This window comes from Mastomys coucha, unplaced genomic scaffold, assembly GCF_008632895.1.
Source record: "Mastomys coucha isolate ucsf_1 unplaced genomic scaffold, UCSF_Mcou_1 pScaffold23, whole genome shotgun sequence".
In the NCBI taxonomy this organism is placed as follows: domain Eukaryota; kingdom Metazoa; phylum Chordata; class Mammalia; order Rodentia; family Muridae; genus Mastomys; species Mastomys coucha.
The window spans coordinates 56,817,621-56,833,963 of NW_022196906.1; the positions used below are offsets into that span (position 1 = coordinate 56,817,621).

The following is a 16,343-nucleotide window of genomic DNA, read 5'->3' on the forward strand; positions in this document are numbered from 1 at the left end:
GATACAAAAGGGATGCTCTCACATGGAAGGAGAGCAAGCTGCCAAGGACAGAGGAAGTGGGTTAGAAATGATAACAGTTGCAGGGTGAGTCCCCTCAGTCGCAGGCCTTAGGAGACAGGCTGGGGGTGGGGGTGGAGGGAGGACAGGCAGAAGACTCACACGGGACAATGGCCAGAGTTTTCCACGTTGTCCGGCTTGAGCCATTTCTCGGCCTGTGAGACTTGAGCTTTCTACATACGACTGAGACCTTCTGCTCTTTGCCCCGGCCCCTTCTAAACAGTGCAGACACCCTTACTCCCTGTCAGCAAGGATGTGCAGAAAAGCAAAGGAGACTGGGAAAGGCTACCTGACACTTCCCCAGAGAGGAAACAGCCCCTACTCCTGGGGGCCCCACACCCCACTGGAGGAGGAGGAGTGCATAGCCACCAGAGTCAGGCCAGGCTGAGCTCTGCACCTTGGTGACTGCGGAGGTAGATGTGATGCCTGCCCAGCTGGTAGGATAGGAAAGGGCTGAAGGGAAGCCATTACAGCCACGGGGGCCTATGGACCTAAGTGATCTCTGGGTAGGCGTTGTTCCTGTACCTTGGAATGGCAAAGATGCCTCAGGGGACCGCTACATTGAGTGGCCAACCAGCACTGACCACTTGGCCTAGGCAGCCACCTGCTGGGCCTGCCTTTCAGGCTAAGTATTTCCTTTTCTTAGTCTTTTTTTTTTTTTTTTGAGACAACTTCTCATAAAATCCAGGCAGGCATCAGACTTGACTTGGTAACCAATGGTGACCTTGAACACAGTTTGTGGGCTGCTGGGGATCAGGTCCAGACACTACTGACTGAGCCAGGTCTTCAAACCCACCACACGGGTGTTTCTGAATGTGGCTGTAAATCTGTAACTAGGGTGTGTGTAATATTTAAATGTGTCTGTTATGGGGAGGTCAGTGAGAGTCGTGTGTGTGTGTGTGTGTGTGTGTGTGTGTGTGTGTGTGTGTGTGTGTGAACAGTAGCTGTGTTGACTTACATATTGTCCCTGAGAGGAGGGACTCTCAGTTTGGATGTGGCACTGGGAGGTGGTGGAGACTGGCCTGATCAGCTGTTTGTAGAAATGCAAGGCAGCCTGTCTGGTTAGCAGAAATTGGGGAGGTGCTGTGCTGTTCCCCCTCCCACCCCCCACCACTGCTCTCCACCCCACCCCCACACACATAGAGACAACTTCCCCTAGGTCCAGCATTAGTTTCCCCTCCCAGGTCCTCTCATGCTTGCTCATGGCATTAAAGGGAGAGGCCATTGACCACTCTAGGAAAACCACATATGTCTGCAGTATCTGAGGAGACGCTGGGATCTGCCTTTGGAAGCAGGGATTCCCTGGAAAACCAGTTAAGGAAGAAGACTGGACCACAGGAGTCCAACACAACACCTCAGACTTTGTGTCCCTCGCCCCACAGCTGCTCTCCCTCCCTCCATTGGCTTGCTGCCCACACAGCCAGACCTCCTCTCTCTACAGCTTTCCTGCCTGTAGGGTGAAGGGCTCCAAGGGCTTCATTCTTATCCTAACCAGTGAGTGACTTGATCTGCACCAGTGATCCATTGAGAAGATGGAGCATGGCCAGGGCAGAGGCTTGGAGGGAGTTCGTGACTCAGGGAGAAAGGTGGTCTTCCTGGCTTTCTTTCCTTTGGGTAGAACTGTGAATCCTTGCTAGGCTGCCCTGCATGGAGCACTCACTGTCTCCACAGGGAAGGCGGAAGGCAGGGCTCCCTGAGGCCCAGGTGCCCATAGTCCCTGCCCTGCCCGTTAGCCTGGAGTGGACCCTGTTTTGTACCTCTTCCCTGCAGAGTGGCAGAATGCAAGCAGTCGCTGGAAGACCAGAGGATTCTCTAGGCCAAGTCCTCTTAGAGGAGAGGTGCAGCCATGGGTGGGCACTGGCTTGTGGGCTGTTTATGCAGAGTGGCAGGGGAGGAGGAGGAGGACTGTGGCGAGCCTGTGAGCCAAGTGGGCCTGTGGTGAATCCCATGGGTGGAGGGTACAGCACATCCAGTCAGTATTTTCCATGTTTCCCAGAGGCCGCAGTGTGGAAGCTGGTTCTGAGGCGGAGTCCTGTGGTACATGGGGACATGGGGACAAGTGCATCAGGAGGGGTCAGTCTTCTCCTTTTAGGCTCCTTTCAGCCTGGTGCCACAGATCTCTAATCTCAACTACTTCAGCAGCTAGTCAGGAGGATCACCAATTGAAGGCCTTTTAAAGCTATGTACAAGGAAAGTTCAGGTCCAACTTAGGCGACTCAGAGAAAGCTTGTGTCAAAGTAAAAAGGGACAGGAACAAAAAAGAAAAGTTAAATAAAGGGAACAGGTGCTTGCCTAGCATACATGTGTCAATCCTTGGTTCCATACCACAGTAAGGTTCCTGGTATCACCAAGAGACTGGGTTCCCCAAGCACCTGGCTTGCCCAGGGGTACCTTGGTCTGCCTGCCAATTCCAGTGGCTATACCCACTGACTATCATCCCCTGGCCTATCATCCATTTGCTGTGTTCGTTGGAGCCAGCAACTGCCCCTGCAGTGAATTTGGTTTAGTACCTCCTCACAAGAGTGACTTTTACTGTCTCTTTCCACTCTGTCAGAAACACAGAAATACCTCCTACCACCCTCCCCGTCTTTGGAGAGGGAGTGGGTAGGGACCCTCACATTTCAGTGTGGGCTGTCTTAGGAGTACTGGTTCTCTTTTCATCTACGAGGCAGGGACCAAGGAACACATCCATGAGCCATGTGGTCCAGTAACTGTGCCTTATATCTCTGTGTACTTAAGATGATTAAAATAACACCCAAGTGTTCAGAGCCACACGAGGCTTGTGGCTCTATCTTGGACAGCACCAAATATTTTCTGGTGGAACCATCTGCTGGACAGTGCTGTCTAGTCAGGAGGATGTAGAAGAGGGTTCTCTGCTCTGTTGCCCCTTTGGTGGAAGCATCACTGATTGCAGTGATGAGGCCAGGCCTCTGAGGAAGGAGGGAGAGCAAGCATGAGTGTGTTGCTTGCGACCATGAACATTTGTCGAGGGGGTGTGGGGGAGGGGGGTTGAGCTTGGGAAGTTGAGTAGCCTGCCTCCAGTGGGTGTCTGGTCTGGACATTTGTAGGCAGGAATACCAGGTGCCACTGCCACCACCATTGTGGCTGATGCCTGTGGGCAGTGGGGACTGTGTTTTTTTATTGTGTACTGGGGTTGAAGAGTGTGTAGCAGGGGCTTGTTCACACACACACACACACACACACACACACACACACCAGCCTTGGTGACAGCAAAGCCTACTGGTTATATTCTCCCCAGTGGCTCCCCAGTTCTAGAGGTGTGTTTATCCAACTTTCTCCTATCTGGGTCTTGCTAATGGTGGGAAGATGGGCAGTGCTGGTCTGGATAAGGCAATTGCTGGGACACTGGGTTGGAGCGCCTCTCTGACCCCCTTCTCCACGTCCACTCACAACAGCCTTCCCTTTCCAGGTGAAAGAGCTGGTCCTGGATAACTGTAAGTCAATTGAAGGCAAAATTGAAGGCCTCACGGATGAGTTTGAAGAACTGGAATTCCTAAGTACAATCAACGTAGGCCTCACCTCCATTTCGAACTTACCAAAGTTAAACAAACTCAAGAAGGTAAACAGCCGGGGAAGCCGGGAGGCTCCGGGTGGGGGTGCTTTGTGCTTCGTGCTCCGAGAGCATAATTAAGGGCAAGGCCAGGTGCTTGCTCCAGCTTGCTGGCTCAGTCCCTGGGGATGTTTCCTTCCAGCTGTCTGGGGAGAGTAGCCCTGAGCTTGGTGTTAAACGCACTTTTCCCTTCCTGCCTCATACAGCTTGAATTAAGTGAAAACAGAATCTCAGGGGACCTGGAAGTATTGGCAGAGAAATGTCCGAACCTTAAGCATCTAAATTTAAGTGGCAACAAAATAAAAGATCTCAGCACAATAGAGCCACTGGTGAGTCCCTGGGGTCTTCTCCTTTCCCTGGGTGGTGGGAGCCACTGGTGAGTCCCTGGGGTCTTCTCCTTTCCTTGGGATGGTGGGAGCCACTGGTGAGTCCCTGGGGTCTTCTCCTTTCCCTGGGTGGTGGGAGCCACTGGTGAGTCCCAGGGGTCTTCTCCTTTCCCTGGGTGGTGGGAGCCACTGGTGAGTCCCTGGGGTCTTCTCCTTTCCCTGGGTGGTGGGAGCCACTGGTGAGTCCCTGGGGTCTTCTCCTTGGGGTGGGGGGGGGCAACTTACACAGTTACATTTGTTTATCGCTGTTTTTCGTTGACTCTCTCACCCTGTGCTGTGAGCTACCGTGGGTACTATTTCTGCTTAGTCCATGGAGAATTCAGCTTGGACCAAGGTCACCCAGACTGAATGGGTACCTAGTGTGGGGCAGGGAATGGAGCCTGGTCTGGTGTGTACCCTTCAGCCTGGGTTGTGGTATGTCTGGGCTCACAGCCTGACTGGCTTACCACCCTCTGAGGAGAGAGGAGCAAATCTAGATATATAAGCTGACTCTGGAGTAGGTGGGCCATTGCTTCTTCCAAGGGTTAGTGCTTACACAGACACGGGATTCCTAGAGTCTGAGGCTGTGCCTGGTGGGAAGGCCCGGTGCAGGCCTTCACTTGCATATGGAGAAAAGAGTGTCTCTCTTGGTGACCAGGGCCTCAGAGACAGGATGGATAACACTTCTGGTTCTTGCTTTACTCATTTTCCAGTTAGAAAGGGAAATTTTAGTCAGAATGACAGTCTCCGCGACTAGCGCTCTTTTGGTTTTTAAGGAAACGGCCTGAAGATGTGACAAAAAGAAATAGAGAAAAGTTGGGAAGCTTGACTTGAGGAAGGGCTGTTCCTCGAGTCCACAAAGCACTCATCGGTCTCTGGACACTGACGTGGGATCAGAGGGTCAGGGGGCCAGAACAGCAAAGCAAGCTGGCGCTGCTTTTTCTTTTTCTTTCTTTCTTTTCTTTTTCTTTTCTTTTCTTTTCTTTTTTTTTTTTTTTTTTTTTTTTTTTTTTTTTTTTTTTTTTTTTTTTTTTTTTTTGAGACAGGGTTTCTCTGTATAGCCCTGGCTATCCTGGAACTCACTCTGTAGACCAGACTGGCCTCGAACTCAGAAACCCACCCACCTCTGCCTCCCAAGTACTGGGATTAAAGGCATGCGCCACCACTGCGCAGCAGCATTGCTTTCTCAAGCTTAGATTTTACCTGTCTGTGTGTCTTGCTAATCAAGCACACTGACCACAGGAAGTTCTTTGCAGGTCTCCCACTGACCTGGGCGAAGGCAGAGCTGGTTTCATCTGCTTGGAAGCCCTGATGTCATCATTTTGTTAGGAAGAGAAACCTCTTCAAAGTTCTGACTCACTTGTGTTGGGAGTGTAGACAGCTGAGTCTATAAAGTCTTTCTTACACAGAGCAGAGCTCAGATGTGCTCTTTGCCTTTGGCCCCTCCACTGAGAATTACCTGGGTGTGTGTACAACATAGTAGAGGATCAAGACTGACTCTGAGGGGTCTACTCTTCCTAGTTTGACCTGGTCCCCATGGCAACAGGGACTCTTCCCTGTGGTCATTGATTGAGGTCAGGATTTCAGCTGCATTTCTTGCTAGCTGTGTCCCTCCTCACTTCCTGGGCCTCCATTTTCTTTTTCTTTTTTTTTTTTTTTTTTAAGTATTTTTTTATTTATTTTATGTATGTGAGTACACTGTCGCTGTCTTCAGACACACCAGAAGAGGGCATCCGATCACATTACAGATGGTTGTAAGCCACCATGTGGTTGCTGGGAATTGAATTCAGGACCTCTGGAAGAGCAGTCAGTGCTCTTAACCTCTGGGCCATCTCACCAGCCCAGCCTCTATTTTCGTAGCTATCCAACATGATAGGTCAGGACTGGTCTGACCTCAGTGGTAAAGCACTTGTTATGCAGACATAAGGATATGAGTTCAAATCCTCAGAGCCCAAGTAACAGCTGAATGCATGCATACATGCATACATGCATACATACATACATACATACATGCATACATACATATATGTGTGTATAAAACAATAAAGATAACCAGAGTTGACCTCTAACTTCTACAAATGAGTGTGCATGCACACTTGTGCACATGCACCATGCATACAAACACACACACAGTATGTACAGATGCACACGCACCATGCACACATGCACAAGGACATACCGGGCTTCCTTCTTTCCAAATTATTGGGCTGTCCCTGCTGCTTTCCTAGGGCGTGTCCCCCTTCCTGCCCCCTTCCACAGTTGCCCTCACTGTTGACCTTTCTCCACTTGCAGAAGAAGTTAGAGAATCTCAAGAGCCTAGACCTGTTCAACTGTGAGGTGACCAACCTGAATGCCTACCGAGAAAACGTGTTCAAGCTCCTGCCCCAGGTCATGTACCTCGATGGCTATGACAGGGACAACAAGGAGGCCCCTGACTCTGATGTCGAGGGCTACGTGGAGGATGACGATGAGGAAGACGAGGATGGTAGGTGGCAATGGGGATCCTGGGATGCAGAGCTCACTCTGGACAAGCTGGCAAGCCATCTGCCACTAGTTTTCAAAGGGAAGAGGGACTGGTGGCCTCAAGTCCCCCAGGGAAGGACACTCTGTATATATCTATAGTGTGACCCCAGTCTTGGGAGGAGAAGAGGCCAGTCGTGGGGATGGGCTCCCCAGGACCTTTCTCTGTCTGGGAGACCAGGGTCTTCTGCTGGAGAGGCTGTGGCGCCCCCTGGTGGTTGCAAGATGCAGGACCACTGGCCAGCGTTGGGCCCTTCTCTGGCCCCAGGGAATTTGGGGTCTATAGTCAATTGTCAGATCCCTTGGGGAGGAAGGAAAGGCTAAGGGCCCCTCCTCCCTACCCCATCCCATTGACTCCAAAGATTCCTTGCAGTTGACACCCTGTAGCTCTCCTGCAGGGCTTTATAGCCCAAACAGAAGCACTCAGATAGTGCCAGTCAATGTAGACATAAGATTCTGTTGTCCTTGTTGGTCTGGGGGCTTCTGTGAAATGTTCATATATGTTCATATATCCTGTCAGCTTTGGTGGAAATACTTTGCTTAATAGATTATAAGTGTCCCCCTGTTGGACACAGTGTGGTGTTGTAATGCGTGGCAGGGGTCTGTGGTATAGCCCCGGGCCAGTCCTCCAAGCCCCGGGCCAGTTGCTCCACTACACAGCATTTCTCTGAACAAGGCATTTCTCTGAAGAGGGGTTAGTTATGTTGACCTAGCCTCTCTGCTTCCCTGGGGCCCCAGAGCTTCTTGCTCAAACCTCCACTTCTCTGTGGCCTGACCCACACAGAGGATCTTCCACATATCTGACTTGGAGGAAAGCTAACATGAGTCACTTTTTGTGTGTTTGGCCATGTGAACACCACCTGTGTGCATAAGAGCAATTGGGCTTTGAGCTTTGGTGGGGGTGAGGCAGACTTGGACCCCCCCCAGTCATCTCAATCCCTGTTGGCTTCTTGCTGCCCATCCCCCACAGAGGAGGAGTATGATGAATATGCTCAGCTAGTGGAAGATGAAGAGGAAGAGGATGAGGAGGAAGAAGGGGAGGAAGAGGACGTGAGTGGAGAGGAGGAGGTAAGGAGACTGGGCTGGGCACCTGTGCAGTCCCACCTCTGCCCCTGGCAGGCCCCTCATTGGTCACAGCAACCCAGGAAGGTGCCTTGGTTCTCTATCTCCTTGCCCACTGCTGGAGAAGGCAAAGGGTCCATTTCCAGAACTTTTACGTACAGTGAGCTGCACAGACGTCAGCTGGCGTTATGAGGAAGTTGTTTCAGAGTAGGGAAAAGGGTTGCTGGAAACGGGCTCAATGTGCTTTGGGTGGGGCCTGTCTTTGAGGAGGTCAGAGAACAACTTTGGGAGTGAGGTCTGTTCTTTCACTGTATGATTTCTGGGGATTGGACTCAGGTTGCCCGGCTTGGCATCTTTACCCTGCTGAGCCCTCTTGCCAACCCCCGCCTTTTTTTTTGTTTCTTTGTTTTTTTGTTTTGAGACAGGGTTTCTTTGTGTAACTCTTGACTGTCTTGGAACTTACTCTGTAGACCAGGCTGGCTTTAACCTCATAGAGATCTGCCTGCCTCCACTTTCTGAGGGTTGGGATTAAAGGTGTTTGCCATCACTCCCCAGCTCCTACTTATTTTTGTAATAGCTCCTGTCCTGAGCTGTGTGTGTTTGGGCAGATTTCTTGGTTTTTCTGGGTCTCTTGTCACCTGTGAAGTAGGAACCCTGTCACCTCTCTCACTGGGTTATTGAGAGTAAAGTAACACATTGACAGAAGGGGTCTGGTGAGAGGTACGGCCGCCACGGTCTCAGACGTCCATACCTTCCTCCTTGTTCCTTGGGTGTTAGGATTTGAGTTTGGATGCTCAGGGTCTCTCAAAGCAGGGTGATTTTTCCATGAGTTGTTCAGAATGCCGAATCTGTTCTTGCCATTAGTAACTGGTACACCAGGAAAAGTTTTCAGCGCACACTCACGAACAGGTGCCTTCGGGCACACACTCGCAATACACAGGCCATCGTCCCTCCTTCTCCCGGTTTTCCGCCTCCTTGCTTGTAGTACACAAGTCCACCCACCACACACACCATCTGAGCAGGTTTCCCAGCCTGCCTACCCTAGGGGTCGGGAGGGTGGATGCATGCTAGCAGAAAAGCCAGGCTCCCATCTGTTCCTGCAGTTTCTCTGCCTTCTGGGTTTAGGCTGACACCCCACCTTTAAGGGATACTTGCAGGAGGGAACCTCTTTCCTTGAGGACAAGGTAATGGAACATACTGGCTAGTGGACTGTCCCTCCTCATACCGTTCCTGCCTGCCGTCATAAGAGCCCCATGTGTGGATTTTGTTCTATTTTTTTCCGTAATCTCATTGACCATCTGCCCTTTACCAGGTACCAGTGAAAGAGCTCTTAAACACATACACACACACACACACACTCTCTCTCTTAGCAAACAGACCAGGGAGAGAACTATTCAACAGTATAAAAGTGAATTTACTTCAACTGTCTTTAGAAACAGTGATGAGCTGCTGTGTGCCTTAGAAACCATAGAAACCAGGTCTTCAGATACAGAGAGGCTACCGGTGTGGAACTCTGGGAATGACCCAGAACAAGGATCCTGGTATGGGAGGATGAAGTCACAGGGCTGGCTGAATCCCAAGCAAGTTGGAAGTGAGGACCTCGAGGGCCCTCGAGTCGATCTGCTACATCCCCAAGCCCTTAAGCTGCCTAGGCTTGGCTGAAGGGGGCCAGACTCGGCTTGCCCACTTGATTCTGGATTTGATGAAACTGGGGTCTTTCCCTGAAGCTAAAACCACATTGAGGACAGATGCAAGAAAGGATGGCCTACTTTCAGTGACAGGGCCTCTGCCTACAGAGCTTGTTCTCCTAAGAGCCTGCACACTAGCAAGCTGCCTTTTTTCTAGAGGCTTCACACATCCAATGTTTCTAACATGGGGCAGTCCAAAACTACCTCCCCACCCCAGGTAACCCCCAATATCTTAACTTGATGTGGGAAATGTCTTAGGCCACATATTGAGAGTCTTCAGACTCAAGTGGTTCCTTGGTACAAAACAGTAAGAAGCCCTACTGTGTATTCATCCTGAGCTGCAGGCCTTATTGTGAGCTCTAAGATAGGATGCGAGGCCTTTCTAGGCAGGGACGTCTCTCTCTAACTCATGTATGTATATGCGTATAGTATAAGTGTTTGTGTGTGTACACATGTGTTTGTGTGTGCATGCAGCATGTGTAGAGGCCAGAAGTCAGTGTCAGCTGTGTTTCTCAATTACTCTCTGCCTTCTATTTTGAGCCAGGGTCTCTCGTTGAACCTGGAGCTCACTGATTTAGCTAAACTGGCTACCGGTGAGCTCCAGAGTTCCCACCTATCTGTGTCTCCAAGGTGCCAGGATACTCGGGTGTTGCTACTAGGCCTGACCTTTACATAGGTGCTAGGGTGGAGCTTGGATAGGTGGGACTGGGAGCTGCCTCCCCAGACCCAGCAGGGGCACTTCTAACATCCCGCTGTCTGTCTTTCCCCTAGGAGGATGAGGAAGGTTACAACGACGGGGAAGTGGATGATGAGGAAGATGAAGAAGAAGCTGCTGGTATGTCAGCCTTCTTGCTTTCTCCAGGTGACCCCTTTGACTCTAGCATTGCCCTGCTTGGGCTTTAAGGGCCAGACAATGGAAGGGGGTACCCATGCTTCCCAGTGTGTGGGGGGGGGACTGACTGAAAGATGGCTGCCTGATAACCATCCCTTTCCCTCCATTTTTCCAGAAGAAGAAGGGAGTCAGAAGCGAAAACGAGAACCCGACGATGAGGGCGAAGAGGATGACTAAGGGGAATTAACCTGTTTGGGGAAATTCCTATTGTGATTTGACTGTTTTTACCCATATCCCCTCCCCCTCCTATTCCTGCCCCCGAAACTTATTTTTTTCTGATTGTAGCGTTGCTGTGGGAATGAGAGGGGAAAAGTGTACTGGGGGTTGCCGGGGGTGGGAGTGGGGGGGGAGGGGAGGAATAAAATACTATTTTTACTGCCACACTTTATTTCCCCCCCTCCTTTTTCCTTGTGTCTGGTTTTGTCCCCATAAATTCAATAGCTTAGTGCACACCAAGCAAGTGTTTGTTCTTACTCTCTGGAGAGGATGGCTTGGAGGTCTAACGTTTTCTGGTATGTCCCACATCCCCAGAGTTGATCAGGAGGCCATGGCTGGCCTTTGCCGGGTGACTCACAGCCCAAGAGGCGCTGAATCCCAGCCTCTGTCTTCTTCACTAACTCCTGTTCTGGTTTGTGTGGTCGCTGCCAGAGGCACCCAGCACCCCCAGTTTGTAAATAGCAACCGGAAGGCGTATTTTGGCACTGGTTTGGGGACAGTCCCCATCTCTCATCCCTTTCCCCCACCTCCACAGATGGCAGTGGGCTTTGCTTTTAGCAAAGAGAACTCTTGTTACTCTGGGGCTGTGATCCCGAGAGCTGAAAAGAAAAAAAAACAAAACAAAACAACCCCCCCCCCCCAAAAAAAAAAAACCGGCAGGCATAGGAGATACATGTAAAATGTTTCAGCTTCTTAAAAAAAACAAAAAACAAAAAACAAAACAAACCTGTTCTTTCTGGTTCTGTAAAATATTAGAGCAACTTGTTTTGCAGAAATGACAGGAGGACTCATCTCGGGCACTCCAGCTTAGAACCTTTTTACAAATCTAAGCTCCGGAGGCTCCCTGCGTGTCCTCTGGGTTTTTGTTCTGTTTGTTTTCCTTCTTGCATACATCGGAGCACGGAAAAGGAATGCAAAATTGTATTTTCTTACCCAGTGGCCGCAGGTTTCTCCTTGGGAATGCTGTGTGCCTTCTGCGTCCCTCTTCCAGATCGCTTTAGAAGTCCTGTTTCCCACCCTGCGTCTCATTTGTACAGAACAACTGCAACTCTTTTTTCTCCCACCCTTGAGAAGAGCCAAACTTTTGAGTTTTATGTCTGTTTGTCATTGATAAATTTCAATAAATCTTTTTTATACAATTTTTTGGGAGATGGCTTCTTTTGAGTCCTTACAAGCCATTGATTGCCCTAGGATCAAGTGCTGGCCCAGGAGGGAAGTCTTGTTATGTCGCCTGCTAAACAGCTTTCTTAACAGAGTAAAAAACCTTACACCGAGTTGGAGACTTTGTTCGAAAAGCAAGCCTGGGTGGGATACGTTCTACTTAAAGTCTACATTTTTTAAAGTGGGGGAAAGAGGAAAAAAGGGTACCAGACTTATAAGTAAATTAATGAGTAAATAAATAAATAAGCACCCAAAAGGCAGACCAACTATAAATAGCTCTTGTTCTTGTTTTTAAGATATCTTTGATTTTTTTTTTCGTATTGTAAAAGAATGTATGCTTAAATTCAGGAACGTATAAAACATTATTTAACAAACCATAGACTTAACAGCTGGTATTTATTGTCCTTTTAACTTACAGCCTTGGGTCTCTGTTTTTGGGATTTTCTGGAGAATTCAGGTGGTCCCCTGCTAATCCTATGACTGGGTTCTGATTGGATTTATTGTAACCAAATAGGTAGATTGTTGGATTATTTTCAGTTTCTGCAGCATCCTTCTCATAAGTAATCACACTTAAAATTTTAAAGTCTATTTACATTTTGTGTGTGTGTGTGTTGCATGTCAGAACAGCTTTGGGGTGTCGGTTTCTCTTTCCATCCCATAGGTCTCAGGCATCGGGCAGGCTCCATGGCAAAGGTTTGTATTCAGCAGGTTGTCTCCATCTCACCAACCCCAAGTACTTACACCTTTCGTTTTTCTTTTTAAAAAAGAGTTTTCTCAGTAAATCGCACTGGCACACTGTAGATCAGACTGGCATCAACCTCATAGAGATTCACCTGCCTCTGCCTACAAGCGCCCCTCACAGGTTCTCCATAGTCAACTTTAGACAAGATGCTCATTGGGCCAAGCCTCTCCTAGCATTTTTGTATCGTGTATGAGATTGCCTAAAACTTCCCAAAACAGCGGCAGCAGCACACTGGTTGCATGCCCTTCTTCTCAGCCATACAGCTTTGCACCCTGTAGCAAACACTCACTATCTCTCAATCATGGTGGGATTCCAGTGACTCCTGCACGCATCTGAGAAGACCTGGGCCTCACCTCACCTGCTCTTTTAGGCTAGCTACCTCTGGCTTTGGAAGCAGGGTCAGGTGGTCTCCGGGAGGTTAAGCTTTGTGGTCATGAGGGGGAGCCAGGCAGGCATGTCCACACGAGGAGGGTACCAAGAACATGGAAGTGATGTGTCCAGACAGATGCCGTGGTCCCCAAGCCCCTCTGTGGTTTAATTGGCATAGTGTGAGTAGTGAAGAACCAAGTTTTGCAGGCAGCCTCCAGGAGACTCCCCTTCTGTATCAGGCCAGGGATTTCTATCCACCTTTGAGGGAGGTTGATGAAAGTTCTGGGGAGATGTTAAGTATAAACATGAGGACCTAAGTACCATCTTCAGCATCCATCGTATAAAGTTGGGTGTGTCGTGTGTGGCTTGTAACCTAGCACTGAGAGGCAGCCAGGCAGATCCCTGGGGCTCACTGGTCAGCCAGCCTAGCCTACTTGGCAGGCCCCAGATCCTACTGAGAGACCCTATGTCAATCAAGGTGAGTGGCTAGGAGCACTCACTGAGGTTGACCTCTGGCCTTCACGTGTTTGCACGTATGAGTACATTCTTTGTCCCCCTTGAGCTGTCCCCCCATAGATGAGGAAGGCTGGGGCTGAGTACCTTGAGCGTAATAGGTAAAACCCAGGCCTGCTGCCACACTGTAATATTAGTTTTGCTAATATTAGAAAGAAGGAAGAGTGAACTGTTTCTGAGCCTTGACCCTGTGGCCAGCCCAGAAGTTCAAACGCATCCAGTCCAGCTGGTTTCCTTAGAATCTCAGAGTGACTCAGTGTCATACAGAAGAGCCCCATGGAGCTGAGCTCATGTTTGGTCCCAGAGCCAACTTTCTTGTCCTTATACTAAGTCCCTTACCTGACTGTATCCTTGACTTGTGGTGCAAGACTACTGGGTGAGGCATCATGAACTGGTTTTTCAGCTCACACCGTCACAACTGGGGTCACCAGTGTGCTAGTAAGTGCTATATGGATGAATCCCAAGCAGCCAGTAGAAGTCACCCAGTCCTAGCTGTCCATAGTGGCATCCACCTGTAATCCCAGAACTTGGAAGTTGGAGGCGAGAGGATCAGAAGTTCAAGGCCATCCTTGCCTATATAATAAGCTTTTGGACAGCCTGGGTACTTGAGAAATTGTCTTTAAAAAATAAAATAAATAAAACAAAAGCCTCTTCATTCACCCTCTAACTTGATCAAGTTCAGGGAGGACAAGTGGTGGGCCCAAGGTCACACCACAAGGGAGTGGAAGAGGCCAGCCTCAAGCCCAGGATAGCTTCTCTGGGCTTTGGTACAATCCTCTGTGGTGAGGGATAAAGTGCAGTGTTGCAGGAGCCAACCCTACAGGTTTCCTGTGGCAATAGGACCAACCCATTAACAGCTCTCCACATTCCCTGTGCAATGGGTTTCCGATGCCGACTACCAGTGGAAGGTTCATCTCCTAGTCAAGCCATTGTCTGGAGAAAGGATGGCAGGCATGATCTGTGGTGTAGCCTCCAGGCTTCATGCTTTCAGACCGCCATTCCCTCCAGTCTCCTGGATTGCGCAGAGATGGAAACTGAGCTTCAGAGGCAAGGTGACTCTCCAGCTAGTAAGTGCCTTAAAACCCCAGGTCCCTGACACCAGAGACATGGCTCTTATCCTGTGTTAGAAGTGCTAGCAGATGCAGGCCAGAGGTGAGCAATTCAGGCTCTCATTTGCTGACTTGCAAGGACTATTTATATCCTGGTTCCAAAACTCATTGTTCACATTTGGAAGGATTCCCATCCCGGGTCCCTAACAAGCAGTTCCTGTGGCAGGCTGGGCATAGGCAAGAATAGGACAAAGAGAGAGAGGCTGGAGATGGAGACAGATCTGCAGCTAGCCAGGAAGGTGCCAGCAGGGTAGAGACTGGAGGAAGCCAAACCCAGGGGGACATTGTCACTGGGACTCCAGGAGCAGACACGGACATAACAAACAGTTCCTCTTAGTGAGGCACCATTGGACTGTGGATGAACCAGTGGATGTGAACATTCTCCACTCCAGATGTCCAGCTGGATGATGTCCCATGCTCGCTCTCAAGGACAGCGGGTGTCAAGGAGCCCCTGCCTGGTGTCCAGAGACATGTGTGGGTAGTGGTAGAGTAGAGACAGTTTGGTTATTGTTTGAAAGGCTTAATGTTTTAAATTATGCATGTGCATATGTGTGTCTGTGTGGGGCTATATTTACATGAGTGCAGGTGCCCAAAGGAGGCCAGAATAGGAAGTCAGAAACTCTCAAGTTTACAGGCAGTTGTAAGCCACCCAGAGCAGAGGCTGGGAGTCAAGCTCAGTTCGTCTGCAAACACAGTAATATGTACTATTAACCACAGGCACCTCTCCGGGTCCACAGAGACAGTTATTAATAAGACCATTCTTAGGCCATGCATGGTGGCAAAACCCTTTAATCTCAGCACTCAGGAGAAAGGAGGATCTCTGAAAGTTCAAGGCCAGCATAGTCTAGCCCAGTCAGGGCTACAAAGTGAGACCCAGTCTCAACAAACAAGCAAAACAACCACCAAGCACCAAAAGCAAAACACAGATCTTACTGCACGGAACTGGGAGGAGGAGCCTGATTGTGGAGGTGCATCTTCCAGGGAAAGACAGCCTGCCACCAGAGTCAGGAAATCAGGAACAGCTAGCATCCCACCGCCCCATTCAGCCTCAGCCTGACCAATGCAGAGCGGGTAACCCCCAGTGGTCCTTGAACAAGTCTGCTTTTCATCACGAGAACTGTTATTTGGTTCATAATCATCCTCACTATGAGGACTGCACACAGGGAAGTGCTCAGTAAAGATTATATGCTAAGTATTGGGCACAGTAGTTGATGATCAGCACCAGTGTTCCCAAAGATTTCCTGATCGGAGTCCCCAGGGTTTGTCCAATAGCCAGGTCTTACCCCAGGGGAATTCTGGTTCACTCTAGACTGGGATCTGGAAAACCCAGGACTCAAGATTTTACCAATCCCCAAAGCAGTCTTGCCGTGAGAGAAGTTTGGAGAATGGTGTATTAAATTGAATACTCCCAATGACCTGGAAAGAAAAGTTTGATTGTACTACGTTTAGTTAAGGATAGTGAGACTCAGAGACATTGAATGATCTAACTAATTTGTCACACAGCCAACAAATAGCAGAGTTGAGTTTCAAACCTGGGTCTACATGATTTTCATAGCTCCTGTAGAGAGTAGGTGAGAGCAACTGCCTGCATGCCTCAAGATTGGGAGATACTGGGAAAAAAAAAGGGGAAATAAGAGAGTGAAAACTAATTTTTTTTTAAGTGATGTGATAGTGAGATGACTCAAGAGGTAAAGGAATTTGCTGCCAAACCTGGAACCCTCACAGTTGGAGGTGCGAACCAACTGTGAGGGCTAAAGTTAAGTTTAAATTATTGAGCTTAAGAAATCTTGGGCTGGAGAGATGGCTCAGCGGTTAAGAGCACTGACTGCTCTTCCAGAGGTCCTGACTTCAATTTCCAGCAACCACATGGTGACTCACAACCATCTGTAATGGGATCTGACGCCCCCTTCTGGTGGGTCTGAAGACAGTGACAGTGTACTCACATATATAAAATGAATAAATCTTTTTTTAATATTTTTTATTTTATTTTATATGTATGAGTGAGTACACTGTAGCTGTACAGATGGTCATGAGCCATTATGTGTGTGGCTGCTGGGAATTGAACTCAAGACTTCTGA

General features: G+C 49.2%; 1 protein-coding gene across 3 annotated transcripts in view; it reads left to right on the forward strand.

Annotated features, from left to right (window-relative positions):
• Anp32a (acidic nuclear phosphoprotein 32 family member A) overlaps positions 1–11,510 on the forward strand; it is a 39,541-nt gene extending 28,031 nt beyond the window's left edge. For all 3 annotated transcript variants that reach the window (XM_031343296.1, XM_031343297.1, XM_031343298.1), the window contains exons 2-7: positions 3,488–3,637; positions 3,835–3,957; positions 6,286–6,478; positions 7,484–7,581; positions 10,035–10,098; positions 10,271–11,510. In XM_031343296.1, coding sequence (XP_031199156.1) covers positions 3,488–3,637; positions 3,835–3,957; positions 6,286–6,478; positions 7,484–7,581; positions 10,035–10,098; positions 10,271–10,332 — 690 coding nt within the window. In that variant the 3' untranslated portion in view covers positions 10,333–11,510. The remainder of the gene's footprint in view (positions 1–3,487; positions 3,638–3,834; positions 3,958–6,285; positions 6,479–7,483; positions 7,582–10,034; positions 10,099–10,270) is intronic.
• The last annotated feature ends 4,833 nt before the right edge of the window (positions 11,511–16,343 follow it).